Source organism: Balaenoptera borealis (assembly GCF_965194805.1).
Source record: "Balaenoptera borealis genome assembly, chromosome: 2".
Classification (NCBI taxonomy): domain Eukaryota; kingdom Metazoa; phylum Chordata; class Mammalia; order Artiodactyla; family Balaenopteridae; genus Balaenoptera; species Balaenoptera borealis.
The window spans coordinates 126,428,881-126,447,724 of NC_138867.1; the positions used below are offsets into that span (position 1 = coordinate 126,428,881).

The following is an 18,844-nucleotide window of genomic DNA, read 5'->3' on the forward strand; positions in this document are numbered from 1 at the left end:
CCAATAACACTCATGAATATAGATGCAAAAATCCTCAACAAAATACTAGCAAACAGAATCCAACAACACATTAAAAGGATCATACACCATGATCAAGTGGGATTTATCCCAGGGATGCAAGGATTCTTCAATATACACAAATCAATCAATGTGATACACCATATTAACAAATTGAAGAAGAAAAACCATATGATCATCTCAATAGATACAGAAAAAGCTTTTGACAAAATTCAACACCCATTTATGATAAAAACTCTCCAGAAAGTGGCCAGAGAGGGAACCTACCTCAACATAATAAAGGCCATATATGACAAACCCACAGCAAACATCATTCTCAATGGTGAAAAACTGAAAGCATTTCCTCTAAGATCAGGAACAAGACAAGGGTGCCCACTCTCACCACTATTATTCAACATAGTTTTGGAAGTCCTAGCCATGGCAATCAGAGAAGAAAAAAAAATAAAAGAATACAAATTGGAAAAGAAGAAATAAAACTGTCACTGTTTACAGAGAACATGACACCATACATAAAGAATCCTAAAGATACCACCAGAAAACTACTAGAGCTCATCAATGAATTTGGTAAAGTAGCAGGATACAAAATTAATGCACAGAATTCTCTTGCATTCCTATACACTAATGATGAAAAATCTGAAAGAGAAATTAAGGAAACACTCCCATTTACCACTGCAACAAAAAGAATAAAATACCTAGGAATAAACCTACCTAGGGAGACAAAAGACCTGTATGCAGAAAACTATAAGACACTGATAAAAGAAATTAAAGATGATACCAACAGATGGAGAGATATACCATGTTCTTGTATTGGAAGAATCAATACTGTGAAAATGACTCTACTACCCAAAGCAATCTACAGATTCAATGCAATCCCTATCAAGTTACCAATGGCATTTTTTACAGAACTAGAACAAATCATCTTAAAATTTGTATGGAGACACAAAAGACCCCGAATAGCCAAAGCAGTCTTGAGGGAAAAAACGGAGCTGGAGGAATCAGGCTCCCAGACTTCAGAGTATACTACAAAGCTACAGTAATCAAGACAATATGATACTGGCACAAAAACAGAAATACAGATCAATGGAACAGGATAGAAAGCCCAGAGGTAAACCAACGCACCTATGGTCAACTAATCTATGACAAAGGAGACAAGGATATACAATGGAGAAAAGACAGTCTCTTCAATAAGTGGTGCTGGGAGAACTGGACAGCTACATGTAAAAGAATGAAATTAGAACACTCCCTAACACCATACACAAAAATAAACTCCAAATGGATTAGAGACCTAACTGTAAGATCGGACACTATAAAACTCTTAGAGGAAAACATAGGAAGAACAGTCTTTGACATAAATCAGAGCGAGATCTTTTTTGATCCACCTCCTAGAGTAATGGAAATAAAAACAAAAATAAACAAATGGGACCTAATGAAACTTAAAAGGTTTTGCACAGCAAAGGGGGGAAAGTGGCGGGGGGGGTGATGAATTGGGAGATTGGGATTGACATATATACACCAATATGTATAAAATGGATAACTAATAAGAACCTTCTGTATAAAAAAAATAAATAAAATAAAATTCAAAAAAAAACCCCATATGATCATCTTGATAGATGCAGAAAATACCTTTGATAATATTCAACATCCATTCATTATAAAAACTCTCACCAAAGTGGGTCTAGAGGGACTGTATCTCAACACAATAAAAGCCATTTACGACAAACCCACAGTCCATATAACACTCAACGGTGAAAAGCTAAAAGTCTTTCTGCTACTAAATTCAGGAATAAGACAAGGATGCCCCCTCTCAACACTTCTATTCAGCACAGTATTGGTAGTCCTAGCCACAACTATCAGACAAAAAAATAAAATAAAAGAAATTAGAGGTAATTCAAATTGGAAAGAAAGAAGTAAAAATGTCACTATTTTCAGATGACATGATACTCTATAGAGAAACCTTAAGATTCCACACAAAAACTATTAGAATAAATGAATTCAGCAAGGTAGCAGGATACAAGATTAATATACATAAATCTGTTGCATTTCTTTACCTAACAATAAAATATCAGAAAGAAAAAAAAAATCCCGTTTAAAACTGCATCCAAAAAAAAAAAAAAAAACACCTAGGAATAAACTAAACCAAGGAGGTAAAAGACTTACATGCTAAAAGCTATAAAACACTGAAAAAGGAAATTGAAGTTGATCAAGAAGTGGAAAGGTATCCCATGTTCTTGAATTGGAAGAATATTTTTAAAACGTCCACGCTACTCAAAGCAATCTACAGATTTAATGTGATTCCTATCGAATTACCCATGACATTTTTCACAGAACTAGAACACATAATCCTGAAATTTATATGGAACCATGAAAGACCCTGAATTGCTAAAGAAATCCTAAGGAAAAAGAACAAAGCTGGAGGCATAACCCTTCCAGACTTCAGACAATACTACAAAGCTACAATAATCAAAACAGCATGGTATTGGCACAAAAACAGACATATGGATCAACAGAACAGAGAGTCCAGAAATAAATCCACACACGTATGGTTAATTAATCTACAACAAAGAAAGCAAGAATATACAATGGAGAAAAGACAGTCTCTTCAGCAAGTGGTGTTGGCAAAGCTGGACAGCCTCATGTAAAGCAATGAAATTAGAACACTCCCTCACACCACACATAAAAATAAACTCAAAATGGTTTAAAGACCTAAATGTAAAACATGACACCATAAAACTCCTAGAAGAGAACATAAGCAAAACATTCTCTGACATAAATTGTAGCAATATTTTCTTAGATCAGTTTCCCAAGGCAAAAGAATTAAAAGCAAAAATAAACATATGGTACCTAATCAAACTTAAAAGCTTTTGCACAGCAAAGAACACCATCAACAAAATGAAAGGACAACCTACAGAATGGGAGAAAACATTTGCAAACAACACAACCGATGAGGGATTAATGTTCCAAAATATACAAACAGCTCATATAACTCAATGTCAAAAAAACAAATAAGCCAATCAAAAAATAGGCAGAAGACGTAAATAGACATTTCCTGAAAGAAGACATACAGATGGCCAACACAGCACATGAAAAAATGCTGAAAACTTCTAATTATTAGAGAAATACAAATCAAAACCACAATGAGATAGCAAATCATACTGGTTAGAATGGCCATCATCAAAAAGTGTACAAATAATAAATGCTGGATAGGGTATGGACAAAAGGGAACACTCCCACACTATTGGTGAGAATGTAAATTGGTTCAACCACTATGGAAAACATTATGGAGCTTCCTTAAAAAACTACACAGAGAGCAACCATATGATCCAGCAATCCCACTCTTGGGCACATACCCAGAAAAGATGAAAACTCTAATTCGAAAAGATACATGCACCCCAATGTTCATAGCAGCACTATTTACAATAGCCAAGACATGGAAACAACTCAAGTGCTCATCAACAGACGACTGGTTTAAGAAGATGTAGGGTGTATACACACATACACACAATGGAATATTCCTCAGCCATAAAAAAGAATGAAAGAATGCCATTTGCAGCCACAAGGATGGACCTAGAGAATATCATACTAAGTGAAGTAGGTCAGACAGAGAAAGACAAATACCATATGATATCACTTATATGCAGAATCTAAATAATAGTACAAATGAACCTATATACAAAACAAACATACTCACAGATATAGAAAATAAACTTATGGTTACCAAAAGGGAAAGGGAGAAGGGGGGAGGGATAAATTAGGAGCATGGGATTAACAGATACAAACTACTACACATAAAACAGGTAAGCAAAGACAATTTACAGTATAACACAGGGAACTATATCCAATATCTTGTAATACCAATAATGGAAAATAATCTGAAAAATATATATATATATAACTGAATCACTTTGCTGTACACTTGAAACTAACACAAAAGTGTAAATAAACTATACTTCAATAAAACATAGATAAATAAATAAGACAGAAGGACATGATAATGCAAGATCCTTGATGGATTTTAAAAATTATTACCATTGTTATGATTATTAATAGTTCACATATCATAAAATTCTTGTTTTTAAAGTGTATAATCCAGTGGTTTCTAGTCTACTCACAAAACTGTGCAACTATCACCTCTATCTAATTCCAGAACATTTCATCACCCCCAAAACAAACTCCATACCCATTAGCAGTCACTCCTATTCCCCTATCCTTCTAGCCCCTGGCAATCATTAATCTGACTTTTGTCTATAGATTTGCTATTCTTGACATTATGCTTAAATAGAATCATAAAGTATGTAGCCTTTTGTCCATAAGATTATTCTACGCTGTAGCATTTATCAGTACTTTATCCTTTTTATTGAATAATATTCTAATCTGTGGATGTACTACATTTAATCATTCATCAGTTGATGAATAGTTGGATTTTTTACAATTTGGGGCTATTATGAATAAAGCTGCTATGAACATTAATGTTTTTGGTGGATATATGTTTTCAATTCTCTTGGGCAAATACCTAGGAATGGAATTGCTAAGTCTTTATGGTAACTCTACATTTAACTTTTTGAGGAACTACCAAACTATTTTCCAAAGCAGATGCACCAATTTATATTCCCACCAGCAATGTATGAGAGTCTCAACATCTCCACATCCTTGCCAACATCTTGTCTGTTTGTTTTTTTAATTGTAGCCATCCTAATGGATGGGAAATGGTATCTCATTTTGGTTTTGATTTGCATTTCCCTAATAACTAATGATGATGAGCATATTTTCATGTGCTTATTGGCCATCTGTATATTTTCTTTTGAAAAATGTCTATTTCAGTTCTCTGCTTGGTTTTCAACTAAATTATCTGGTTATTGTTGAGATGTAAATATAATTTTTAAAATATATTCTAGATACTCGTCCCTTATCAGATATGTGATTTGCAAGTATTTTCTCCCATTCTGTGGACGCTTTTAAGTGTAAAAGTCTTTAATTTTGATGATGTCCAATTTATCTATTTACTCTTTTGTTTCTTGTAATCTTAAGTGTCATATCTAAGAAACCATTGCCTGTTCAAAGGTCACAAAGATTTACACGTTTTCTTCTAAGAATTGTATAGTTTTAGCTCTTACATTTAAGTGTTTTGAGTTAATTTATGTGATGATTTTTAATACAAAATGAGGTGGGGGTCCAATCTCATTGTTTTGTATGTGAATATCCAGTTGTCCCAGAACCAATTTTTGAAAAGACTATTCTTTCTTCAATGAATTGTTTTGTCATTCTTGTCAAAAATCAATTGACCATATATATTAGAATTTATTTTTAGATTCCCAACTCTATTATACACTCTTTTGATAAGTATAACCTTGTAGTAAAATTTTCAATTGTTAAGTGTGAGCTCTCCATCTTTTTTCTTTTTCAAGATTGTTTTGGCTAACTCTTATTTCCATTAGAATTTTAGGGTTAGCTCATTCATTTTCCAAAAAGGGCAGCTAACCTTGATACAGAGTATTGCCATCTTAACAATATTAAATCTTGTTGGATTGGATCATTTTGTTATAAAGGCATTGTTGGCACAGATGGTAAAATTTGAATTAGAGTCTTGAGGTGAAGAGTACACAAGAAGTTATTCTATTCTTGCAACAATTATTTCAAAATAAAAAGTTAAAATTTAAAAATGTGTTCTTCCTAATTGCTATGCAAAGCAGGTACTAGTAATCTGATAAAACTGTTCTTCCAAGAAAGCAAAGTCAAGGCACAGCAGTGACTTCAAAACGTTAAAGACCAAGAGAATATGTAAAGGATATGCTATGTAGGCTAAGTTTTTAAATAAATTTTCAAATAAACCGTAAGATTCTCCCCACCTCCTCCACCCCTAATATACACTGAAAATATTTCAGAATTCCTTAGGAAAAGAAATCTCAATTTCATAGTGACATTTTAAGCTGTTTTTCAGTATAAATCAGGGTTGACTAAAAGGTCTTGCTTACATAGGAGGAAAGGACTGCCACTGTGTTGTCTTTTCTTCTCAGAGAGACATTTCTGAGAAGTTCAAGTGACTTTCTGCCAAGGATTTCCTGGTTCCCAGATGCTGCAACATTACTCTTCCCAGAGGTGAACACTTAACACATACGTGCATATTAATAGGCTCCAAACTCTGGTGACAGTCTTCATCAGAAGCAGAGTAAGTTTAAGAAACTATAGCCCTACCAGGCCCAGCCCTCTGACACTCCATAGAGTCACCTTTGTTTTAGTCCTCCTCTGATCTTCTGTCTAAAATCTTGGGCTTCAGTTCAGATAACTGCCTTATTTCCTCACCTTTAGCATCCCCTATTATGGCCCTGGAGCTCTATGTTAACCTTCTCCTTCTACATCGCCCTCTCTCTTCTTCTCCCTTCTGCATTCACAGTCTTATAACAAGAGCTGGGTGTCTGAGGCTCTGATCCAGTTTCTTCAAGTGGTACTTACCTTACTGAACCCTTATTTCTCATTCCAGAGAAATACTTACTTCTTATAAGAGAAATGGGCCTTAGATGACTGCTACTTGTCTGGTCCAGGATCTTTGGATAGGCTTGCCCTTAAGATAACTAGTCCTGCCAGCTGGCTTACACCTCTCAAGGGAGGCAGGATTGTATAAGAGTTCAAGAGTAGAGTTTTTGAGAAGGACCACTCTGGATTCTAATACAAACCAAGTCATTTAATCAGAAACTTGGAAAAATTATTTAACCTCTCTGATCCTAATTTCCCCTCTGTAAAATGGGAATAGTAATACCTATAGGTTCTCCTAAAATCTGTGCTAGATGAGCTTCTATGACAGATGAGGGGGAAATGTTTGGAAGACTGTAACTGAAAGAGTGGTACATGAGTAGCAGTAAATAATAGGGGCTTAAATTCACCTAGATCTTTGGAAGATTTCTCAAGAAAAAATTATCAACATTAAACAGGCTTTCCCTTTCTTTGAAATATGTAGTTTTATTGGAATCTTTCCTCAAGAAATACTACTATTCTAAAATTGTATACTAAATTAAATACTTGGGCCCACTATGGAGGGAAAACTGAGACTGGCAAGGAAGCTCCTAAATAACTCACATTGCTTGGATACTTTCTCTGGGGTCTCTGGAAAGGTAGGCAAGGAGTCAAGGCCACTTTTTCTCAAGGCCAGAGAATAATGGAAATTTAAAGTCAGAGATAGGAAATCATATACCAGTGGTTTCCCTCACTTGAGTAACTTGCAAAATAGTAAAATTATTTTTTAAAACTTTAAAGAGGGGATTTAGATTTTAGATTTCCCAAAGAAAAAGTAGTTGGTGACATTAAACATCTAACTTTGCCTCATAATGACTAAAGCTTTATCACAGCATAATGGTGGAATTTGGAAACTTCTCATCTGGACCAATGATATTTAAATTATTTCATGGAGCCCTGGGGACTCCATGAATGTGACTCAGGGACTATCATGGGAAGACAGGAACTGGCAAACCAAGCTCCCACATTCCCTCTTCAAGGAATAGAGCACCTCTGGTATCTGTTTAATATATTATACTTCCATATAACATTTTCCAGCTCCAGCTCTTGTGACTTTCAACAATTTATTTATTCTCTCTGTGCTTCACTTCCTTCATTTGTAAAGTCTTGGCAGTAATATCATTTATCTCCTATATTTTTAAAAAATTTAGATGAGTTAATATTCATATGACAGTTCCAACCGTACCAGACACATAATTAGTGCTCAGTAAATATCATTACTGTTATTGCTATTGTTATTAAGAAAGTATTTTGCTGTTAAAAAAGAAAAAGTTAAAAATATGGATAGAGGTCATTTTCACATTCAATAAAGGAATCACCTCTGCAGGGTTCCTGACACGTATTCACTGGCTCCAATGGGACACTTAAAATGGAAGATTCTCATTACCTCTTGTCATTACCAAATATTTCTAATCATCACTAAGTTCCCTTTTCTATCAAATGCTAACATCTGTTATTTCCAGTAAGGCCACAAAGATACATCATTTGCTTATTTTAAGATAGTTCCTAAGTGCTTTCTGAGCCTTTTCTGCTCCATATCACTGGTCATGGTCATTAAATACTGACAATGACAATGTATACGTAATAAGTGCTTTACAATCTCATTTGAAAATCATAACCAGCTTATGATATGGTGCCATTATTAACTTTATTCTGTTAAGTTTGTTAAAGAAAAGTTATTTGACACTTGTTAAAATGGTAAGGAAGACATTATTCAAGGTATAGTCTTGAATATCCCTACTGTAATACCCCTATTGCAATGGGGGAGAGAGATTGGACTCAATTCTGAATACAAGTGGGGATTTTAGCCAAGGAGCCAGGTTAAGTGTTCACTAGATGGAAAATTATTAATAGGAGATATTAAGGGGGGAATTCTTGCTAAAGGCAGACCAAGGACTTATACATTAAAAGTGGGGGATGAAGAACTTGATCAGATGTCAAGGGTGACCAGATATCAATGGTAGGGGGATGACTTAGCAGGATTCTATGCTAAGACACGGCTGGGCAGGCCAAAGACATTAAGTGTAGGGGAGATGGAGGGAGAGGAGGTGGGGGGAGGTCAAGGCCCAGTTGAGAAGAGAACTCACAGGAGCCTTACTAAAGTTTGGTCAAGAAGGGAATCTTTGTCAAGCTACAATGAAGGCAGTGACAATGTTTCTCATTATTCATGGTATACCAAAGTTGTATTATAGTCTCTAAGACAGAGTAAATATTCATTAATAATTACTGAATAAGCAAATGAAGATAAAGAAACTAAGGCTTTTAGCAGTTCAATAATTTGCACAAGGTCACATAGGGAATGGTGGAGGTGGCAATGAATTCAGGTCTGCAAGACTCTTAGAGGGACTTCCCTGGTGGTCCAGTGGTTAGAATCCGCCTTCCAATGCAGGGGACGCGGGTTCGATCCCTGGTCGGGGAACTAAGATCCCACATGCCGCGGGGCAACTAAGCCCCTGCGCCACAACTAGAGCCTGCGCACTCTGGAGCCTGCGCGCCACAAGTAGAGAGAAGCCTGCACGCCGCAATGAAGAGCCCACGTGCTGCAACTAAGACCTGATGCAGCCAAATACATACATAAATAAATAAAGTAAAATAAAAGGAAAGGAAAACAGCTTGAAATAATTTGAAAAAAAAAAAAACAAACGAAACACGTATACAGTGTTAGCTCTCAGTAATATTATGATGCCTGCCCTCCAGACCATCCCAGCACAGGTTCCAGTTGTTTTATCCTTCTGAAGGGAAACAAATGTGAATTTTAGTCTCTCAGCTTTTGGCACTACTTCTATTACTGGTATAGACAGTGTCTTCCAACTCCGTCTACCAAAACTGCAAGAGCTGCTTCCAAGGTCTTCTCATAGAGTCACTCTATGCGAAATTGGCACATTCCAAAACGTGTTCTTGTTGCCTTTATCAAAGACTTCAAGTGAAGCATGGTTTGATGAGAGCACAATTAAGCTTATCTATTTATATTTATTTATTAATTTGGTTGCGCTGGGTCTTAGTTGTGGCAGGCGGGCTCCTTAGTTGCGGCAAGTGGGCTTGTTGTGGCTCACCGGCTCCTTACTTGCAGCACACAGCCTCCTCAGTTGTGGCATGAAAACTCTTAGTTGCGGCATGCATGGGATCTAGTTCCCTGACTAGGGATCGAACTGGGGCCCCCTGCATTGGGAGTGCAGAGTCTTAACCACTGTGCCACCAGAGAAGTCCCACAATTAAGTTTACTTAAATCATGACCAAATGACTGGTGGCTTGTCTATTGAAAGTTATTATATTAGTAGATATCACTGACCCTGTATGTAACTACATGCCAGGGCAAAGTTAACATCTCATTCTTGAACCATCAGCCTGCATTTGGGGACCAGAAAATCACAGTCAAAATTTCAGGGACAGTCCAGCCACTGCATCCACTAGATCTGTTCTTGGTTAAGATGGTCATATAACTCTTTATTATTGGCTTTGTGGAAGTCCTCCTCCCAAGGGCCCTTGATAAAGATGCTTTCACCAGAGATCTGGCAGGTAAATGAGGTAGCTCACCAGCTCCACCCATTATACCATCTCCCCCAAATTTGGGATTCTTGCAAAAATTATCCCCTTTCTAAAAAACATGAATCATTGCTTGTTTGTGCTGAATCAAAACTTGGACGCTGATACCTTTTCTCTGTGTCCAGTCTGGAGTCTCAACTGCCAACATTTCCCCTTCGGTGTGGGAGGGGATGGGATGGGAGGAGAGGAACCTGAGAAAATGTTAAAACCTATAAAGCTGCTATGCTGATGACTCTTCCTGGAAAAAGTAGTGCAACAAAGAATATGTAGTAAAGCCGGTGAAATTACTTAACTTCCTTGTGACTTCATTCCCTCATCTGTAGAACAAAGAAAATGATAGCATCTGTCAGATGTGTTCTGAAGATCAAACTGTGTAACAGATGTGAAAGCACTCAAACCTTTATGTACGTAAAGAGGTAAGGAAATAATGCCAACTTTATCGGGTCCGATTATCTATTAAAATGTCATGCATAATCATCTCTCTTTCACAATTAAAGGATTTCCATACCTAGTAGATGTTTCTGACCTCTTCCCAGAATTCGGTTTCTGGAAATAGCTATTTTACAACTGAGGCAGAACTCCTGACAATATATAAGGTAGAAACCATCAGGGCTGGGCAGACACCAGAAAATCACTTCTTTTTTCTCCATCTGACTGCCCTTGGACACTTCAGCAGCATGAGAGCAACAGCATTTGTCCTGCTCTCAGCTCTGGCGCTTACAACCATCTTCACTGACTATCTCCCTCATAACTCTGCCCCTGACCTGATACTGACAGCTCATGTCATCTTCTGCCCACATAATTCTGGAATATACACATTAAATATAATAAGAGAAGATTTTTGAAATGCAATTTTTTTGGTCTCCACCAATAAATAACTAAATTATATCATCTCAGGGGCCAAGTGGACCTAAATGGTCAACTAAAGCCAAATTCTTATCCTTACAAACATTTCATGTAACTTTTTGGGGAAGTATTCATCCAAACTATGCTTGGACTTAACATCAGTATTTACTGGGACCTCACTTCATCATAAAACAGTTCAATCCATTATTTGGCAGCATGAACTATTATTATTCTTCCATTATTGAGTTGAAGTCTATCTCGCTAGAATTTTCAACTGCTGGTCCAACTTCTGCCATCTAGGCTTGTTACAGCAGATACTTCCAACATATAAAACTAGTGTTTTTCAATATTTTCTAAGTTCTGACTATGAAGTAGGAAAGAACAGGACAAACTCATCATTATTATAGCAGCTGTTTCATCCTTTGGGCTACACTCTAATCCCACTTCAAAAAAGAAACTAAAAATTTCTGTGTGAAGAGCTTCAATCTTTAATATTATGCTCATACACACAGCCCTGAAGTGAATCTTATATCTTTATGATAGGCTGAGGGCTGAAAGAAATCAAAGATTATTTTTTCTAATAAGATTAGGTTCTTCCAGAGTTTGACTTTTTTTGTCTTTATCTTACAGATGTAGAATGTACCAAACACCATCAAAAGGTCTGTATACCCATTTTGACATAAAAGTACTACTTCTGTGTAATTTTTTTTTAAAACTTTGGGTTTATTTATTTATGGCTGTGTTGGGTCTTCGTTTCTGTGCGAGGGCTTTCTCCAGTTGCGGTAAGTGGGGGCCACTCTTCATCGCGGTGCGCGGGCCTCTCATTATCGCGGCCTCTCTTGTTGCGGAGCACAGGCTCCAGATGCGCAGGCTCAGTAATTGTGGCTCACGGGCCTAGTTGCTCCGCGGCATGCGGGATCTTCCCAGACCAGGGCTCGAACCCGTGTCCCCTGCATCGGCAGGCAGATTCTCAACCACTGCGCCCCAGGGAAGCCCCACTTCTGTGTAATTTTAAAGCCAGTATCAGTAAAAAAAAAAAATTTGACACTATGTATTAATTAAATTTCTACATGTTTGAAGATTTATGTTTTAAGTTTCAAAAACTGAAAACTGTGGGGGCTTCCCTGGTGGCGCAGTGGTTGAGAATCTGCCTGCCGATGCAGGGGACACGGGTTCGAGCCCTGGTCTGGGAGGATCCCACATGCCGCGGAGCAACTCGGCCCGTGAGCCACAATTACTGAGCCTACGCGTCTGGAGCCTGTGCTCCGCAACAAGAGAGGCCACGATAGTGAGAGGCCCGCGCACCGCGATGAAGAGTGGCCCCCGCTTGCCGCAACTAGAGAAAGCCCTCGCACAGAAACGAAGACCCAACACAGCCATAAATAAATAAATTAATAAATTTAAAAACTGTGGATGTGCCTTTCTAAAATGCAAGTGGTAGAACAAAGTGGTTAGACACTAGCATCAGAATGAAAAGGTCCTGGGCTTAAATTGCAGCTCTTTGACCGTGTGGCCATGGCAAACAACATTTGCCTATTTTACAATACTGTGAAACTTAAAGCCATAATGTTTGAAAAGGGCTTAGCACAGTACCTGACACATAGTAAAGCTTAGTAAGTACAAGTCATGACTTAAAATGTTTAAATGGGTCACACACATCTTTGTTCTCTAGCTTAAAGAATAAAGACTTTAATTTAACCTTTTTTTCATTACTCATATTAAATAATGACTATTGTTGAAGGTGTGGTAGTAAAAATTTAAGCTAGCCATCAGCCAGTTTGGGTTCTAGACAAGCTCTACTGCTTTTTAGCTGAGTGACCCTGAGGGCCCAGGCAGTTCCTTCCACTTCTTTGAGTCTTTTGTTTTCCTTGTTAAAGAAAATAAGAGATTAAGAATGTAAAATTTGGAGTCAGGATTGAGTTCAAGCTTTCCTTCATGATTTATTAGCTGTGAGAGAATGAAAAGGGCTAATGAATATTAAGCCTTAGTAGTTGCCTGGTCAGACTGTGCATATGACATAAATCCTGGCACTGGGGTTTGAGCAGGCAAGGAGAAGAAGTGAAGTCATGCTGGTATATGCCCAACATGAGGCACGGCAATTCCATTTTCCACTAGGCTCCACTAGCCTCTGAAGTCCCCTGTCATCATGTCATGCTTAGTAATCTTTGTATTGGCAGCTCTCAGCTCAGCCCTAAACCTTAGGAGGTTCATGGAGTATAGTAACTCAAAGAATGGATGAATTAATTAATGGAACATATCTGAAGCGGAAGATGAATTCAACTTTAAGTCTGAGCATATTTCAGGTTATCCAAGTGGAGATATTTAACCACTAGAAAAATGTCATGTCTGCAAAAATGAACTTATTTATGAAACAGAAACAGACTCACAGCCATAGAGAATAGACTTGTGGTTGCCAAGGGGGGGTGAAGGGGTGGGGAGGGATGGATTGGGAGTTTGGGATCAGCAGATGCAAACTATTATACATAGAATGAATAAACAACAAGGTCCTACTGTATATATATGGAAGTATATTTAATATCTATGTAACCAAATCAGTTTGCTGTACAGCAGAAACTAACACAACACTGTAAATCAACTATACTTCAATAAAAAATAAATTTAAAAAAAAGAAAAATATCATGTCTGAAACTGGGACAGAAGGAGCTGGAAATGTAGTCTCTTCTGTATGGAACTGGAGTTAGTGTAGACTTGGAAGTAAAGCCAAGGAATAAAATTAATAGCTATCATTTATTCATTATTTTCCACGCCATGTACTGCTAAGCATTTCACACATATCTTCTCAGTCACCTATGTTTTACTTTAACCTTACAATACAGTTATCACCTTCATTTTGCAGGTAAAGAAAGTAAGGCTTAGAGAGGAAAAATAATTGTCCCAGGGTCGTATAGTCAGGATTTGAATTCCGATGTGTTTGACTTTAATGTCCACACTTCAATTTGCTCAAAGATGAAAAACCTAGAAAATTCTTTCTTGGTAATTGCCTACTTGCTCCTGCAGGCAGCTTATCACCTTAGCTTTGCTCCAGGAATTGAGAACAGTTGTTCTCAACTACAATGTTAAAATATATTTGTCTGTCTACGTGCTGGTGAAGCACATACCAAGTACCTTGTTACCAATAATTAATGGTAAATATTGCTAAGACGTAGTAATTCTTATAACTATAGTAGTTATCATCATAATATATCTCATACTTAGATTCAGATAGAACTTTTTAAGTCCAATAGAGAAGTAGCAGGACATGTAGAAAACTGATCCCATGGGAATGGTTGCACCTGTGAAAATGCCATGTGTGTTGAGAACTGATGCATTAACCAGTATGGTGGAAAAGATTTTATTTTAAAATAAATTATGATTCAGTTACCAGTTACCATAAAGAAGTTTATCACTCACGATTTTGTATGTGATATAAAAAATCTTTTTATTTAATATATCTCAAAGGGGTTAGATGAGGACAGACAACTGGAATAAGAAACAAATGCATTGAGAGCTTTCTAAACTTGCTTGGAAAATTCTATATCCTGAGAATAAAAATTTTGTTTAAGGAACTCAAAATTTTTTATATGTATTTCCAGATTGACTGTAGTAATTATAAAAAGTTACCACCAGTAAAAGAGAGAGTTTGTTATGCTGTATATGCACCAATTCATGTATCTGATGGCAAAACTTACAGCAATGATTGCTACTTTTGTTATGAAGTTAAGAAAGTATTGAAATAGTTCTCTTTTCTATATTTAAGGGTTAATAATTATGTGTTAAGACAAATGTACTTCAAGTAGAAGAAGTTGTTTATGGTATAAGGAATATGTGAATCATCTCACATTGACTCTGATGAACATAATTTTCACAATTTACAGGATTTGGGAGTCCCTGGTATTACTGTATCACTACATATTCTGACAGTAAGAGTGAATGAGAGAATCCTAGAATCTCTAAGTTGGAAGGAAACTTAAGGGTCATCCAGTTCAACTTCCACCTACTAACCTATTGCTTAAACTCTTTCCACAAAAAATTCACCAGTTTGGCTCACATTCCATGCTTGGTTTATTTTCAGGGACAAGGAACGTCCCTCCTCCCAGGCATGCCAATCCACATCTGCTAGAATGAGCCATGTTTATTGTTCAGCTTCCACAACTAAGTTTGGATATATTAGAGTTCCTTAATGATTGGTACAAAAGGAAACACTATCTGAAAAACCTAAAGCACTTGTTCCACTTCTGAGTATGGTTTCTCAACAAAATATATGTTGGAGGTACAATAAAATTAAATTAGAAAATCAAATAGCCAAAAGTAGTTTAAAGGTTACAAAGCAATCATCCAAAAGATATATCAGTATCAGCTCAAAAAGCACAAAATGATGAATAATATACTAGAGTGTATAGAAACGTACAGTTCCTTTTAAGTATTTTCAAAATAAACATGACTGAAAACAAGCATCTAATATATAGGGCATATTGTTTTGATTCTTTTTTATTATGAATAGAATTACGAACTCTCATGAAAAAAGGCTTATGTGTGTCTTCTTTAAATAAAAAATCCATTAAAATATGCTTTCAGGGAGGTATTATGAGCCTCATCCTTACGTAATCAGCACCACTTGCTAAAATATCCCTAAATTGCAGTCACTCCTTTTAAAAACATCAATAAATGGAGAGACTTGGCTACAATTTGAGGGGTTCACTGGTGAAGTTTGGATGTTAATGAAATGCCTATGGCCTCAGCATTTCTCATTTGTTGCTATTTTCTCTCCACAGGAAAACTAACAACAAACTTAAATTTGTACATTTTGGAGAATGTTGAATCTATCTTGTGATTACAACTCACAAGGGACACATTTCTTCTCCCATATAATCTATGCCATATTGCCTAATCTTGTCACTATTATGTCTTGATTTGCTTGTAGAATAAAGTAAAATAAATATACGTCTGACTCTTCATTTAGGAGTTTAATCTTCTAGATTTGTTTAATTTTTGGGTAATGTCTAACAGACAAGCTTAGGGCCACATCCTGGGGAAAAGGGGCCCATTAAGACCAGTAGTGGGAACTAGAAAAACCAAAGGACCTAAAGCTGATGGCTTTTCTTGCCCAGGCTAGGAAAACATCCCCTGTGCATAACTTAGTTCTGGTGTATTCCTGAAGCATAAACAGATAAAGAGGGAGACTTAAAGCACAACAATCAGGAAATACTGTTTCACTATATGTCCCTTGTGTTTAAGACATTGAAAGCTACCCTAGATTGAGACTGCTCTCTATTTTTTCCCAGAAAACATGTCTGTAAAACGTGTCTAGTAAATGTGTCCAGGAAAGCTGTGTAAGTTCCCATGAATTAGTTGATGTCTCCCATGTTTTTCTTTCCTTGAAGTTTGATCTCAGGTCTAGGACCTGAAACTTAACTTATCCCACTAGTACATTATATATTCCCAAAACCATATTATTATATGTTCCAAAGATCATATTATTTGTTCCAAAGAACAGAGAGTGTGCCTTGCAAAACTTTTTAATCTATTTGTGCATCTATTCAATTAACACGTACCTATTAATGCCTACTTTGTGTCTAGGTTAGACTTCGTAGCATACAATAGTGAATAGAATAGATTTGGTCTTGCCCTCTTAGAGCTTATGTTCTGTGGAAAAATTATTTGCTATGCTTAGTACAGCATTTTGTATATGTTATATTATACAAATATGTTTAGTAACACTGAATCAAAACTAAGCAACATTTCAATTGGATTATAACAGAGGCACATTATATAAGCATTTAACATATGAAAATCTAACTATGTGATCTCTGCAAAGAGGGAGAAAGAGAAGTTAGAGTCAAGCCCTTTTGAGCTGTGTTCTGATCTCACAAACCCATTAGAACTTTAGGGACCAAGACTGTCCACCACAATGACTTGTGCTAATTTCCAAAGAATTCAAGTAGCATAGTGTTTGTTGTGATTATTTCCTTCTGTTTTCTCTTTTGTTTTTTTAAAAAGCACTCCTCAAAGAAACCCTTAAAAGAAATTGAAAATATTGACTAGATGTCATTTATCTTTTCACCAAATATTGATTAAATATCCACACTTTGATAGATGCTAGAAATGCATCACTTTGTTAAATGCTAGAAATGCATTAATGAGAAAAAAAATATAAAAAGTCATTCTTCCTTCGTGAAGCTTTAAGATTACATAGGAATAATAATATTAAAAAGATACCAAACAAATATATATATATGTGTGTATATGTGTGTGTGTGTGTGTGTGTGTGTGTGTGTGTGTGTATGTGTGTGTATGTGTGGCTGAGACTGGCTAATTAGGGAAAGATAAAGATCTCTGGTGCAGGGGTGGAGATGGGGGCAGAGTGGGGGGCAGCACCCATGGTGTTAAGAAGTGAGAAGCATCATTCCAAGCAGAGATGACAGGAAAAGATTGGAACATAAGAAACTAACACCGACAATTGTTGGCCAGTTCATATTTTTCAACCACTCTTCCTCCCAAGCCTCTTCTATGAGCCACCCCCCACAATCCATTTTCCAACTGCCTCCAAAGTGATATTTCTAAAACACTGATCTCATCTTGTCATCTCCCTGCAAAAACTCCTTTAGTGTGTGACACCACCTACACCTCTGCCAGTACTGGCCACCTCACTCTGCAACCTCATCCCTCTCCATTCCACATTTTGATATAGACTGCTTACCACTCTCAGAACCTTGCATGCACTCTGCAGTTTTGCATATGCTGGTCCCTCTTCCTACACTTCTTTTTCCCACTTTTCCAACACCAATTTCCACTCATTAAAAAGATTCAGCCCCAGTGTTATCTTTCCTAAAAATCTCCTCCTATGTATTCGGTCCTCTTAGATTAGCATGTATCATATTATATTCTCACTGGCTTGATAAATATCTGTCTCTAGCTATATTGTGAGCTCACAGCTGGCATGCTGCAGGTGTTCTATTAATGCTTTATAAATTAAGTGAATTAAACTAAAATTAATTGAATTTGACTTCTATCAACAAGTAAGGAAGCAAACCATGGAGTCTTATCCCAGATAACCCTGAAGTCAGATGTCAACTCCTGATTCAACTGAAATGTATAGCATCTGTTTGCATTCTGCACCAACCCAAGCTCTGAATGGTTTCTTCAAGTTCCTATAAATAAAATCCACAGACACACAAATAACAGAGAGCAATGACTGTTTTTGTAGAGGCTGCCAAAGAGTGACAGAGATGGTGGTTACCTTGAACACTCACAGCCTGGAACTCCCCATTACACCCCTGTCCTCTACAGTCATCTCTTGCAACACCACCTGGTTAGTCAACCCTTGTCATTTGTAACATGAAAAGAAAATTGCCATCAAATTTTAAAGATACCCAAATAAAATAAAGTAAAAAATTAAACATTGATACGTTGCCAAAACCTGTTCCCTACTCAAATTCTAAGAAATCTCACTCTGTTTCATTTCTAGTTAGTTCTTCCTCATATTTAAGCAAAGCATGTATTACTACATCAAATAAACTGGTCCTTCTGGAAAAGGTAATTCCTGTCTCTCTCAGAGAACAAAAGCTAAGCTGAAACACTGACTGGAATGGAAGCCAGAGCTATAAAACACACCTCAACAAAACATCCATATGAACACATCCTGAAAACTTTTCAGAATTTCTAAAGAAAAGAAACTCTGAGTCCATAGAAAATTGAGTTTTTTAAGAGTGGCTTACCATTTGTCTGGGCTTTTGTTAGTCTTTTTTGTTTTTTTAAATCCCCTTTATTGCCGGGATGAGTGACATGTGGGGTCTTGGGTCCTTGACTAGAAGTCAAGTCTGAGGCTCTGGGGTGGAAGCACCGAGTCCAGGACACTGGACCACTACAGAATTCCTGGCCCCAGGGAAGATTAATCACTGAGAGCTCTCATGGAGGCCTCTAACTGAATCCAAGA

At 36.8% G+C, this 18,844-nt stretch overlaps 2 protein-coding genes across 10 annotated transcripts in view; one reads left to right on the top strand and one right to left on the bottom strand.

Annotated features, from left to right (window-relative positions):
* Positions 1-18,844, bottom strand: part of LOC309624563 (seminal plasma acrosin inhibitor A1-like) — a 152,025-nt gene that overhangs the window by 82,346 nt on the left and 50,835 nt on the right. The gene's annotated exons all lie outside the window — the stretch shown is intronic.
* LOC309623495 (uncharacterized protein) lies at positions 97-17,009 on the top strand. The gene is made up of 2 exons (XM_082380442.1): positions 97-10,907; positions 14,388-17,009. The coding sequence occupies exons 1-2, from the start codon at positions 10,581-10,583 to the stop codon at positions 14,646-14,648; spliced, it is 588 nt and encodes a 195-aa protein (XP_082236568.1). The 5' UTR covers positions 97-10,580; the 3' UTR covers positions 14,649-17,009.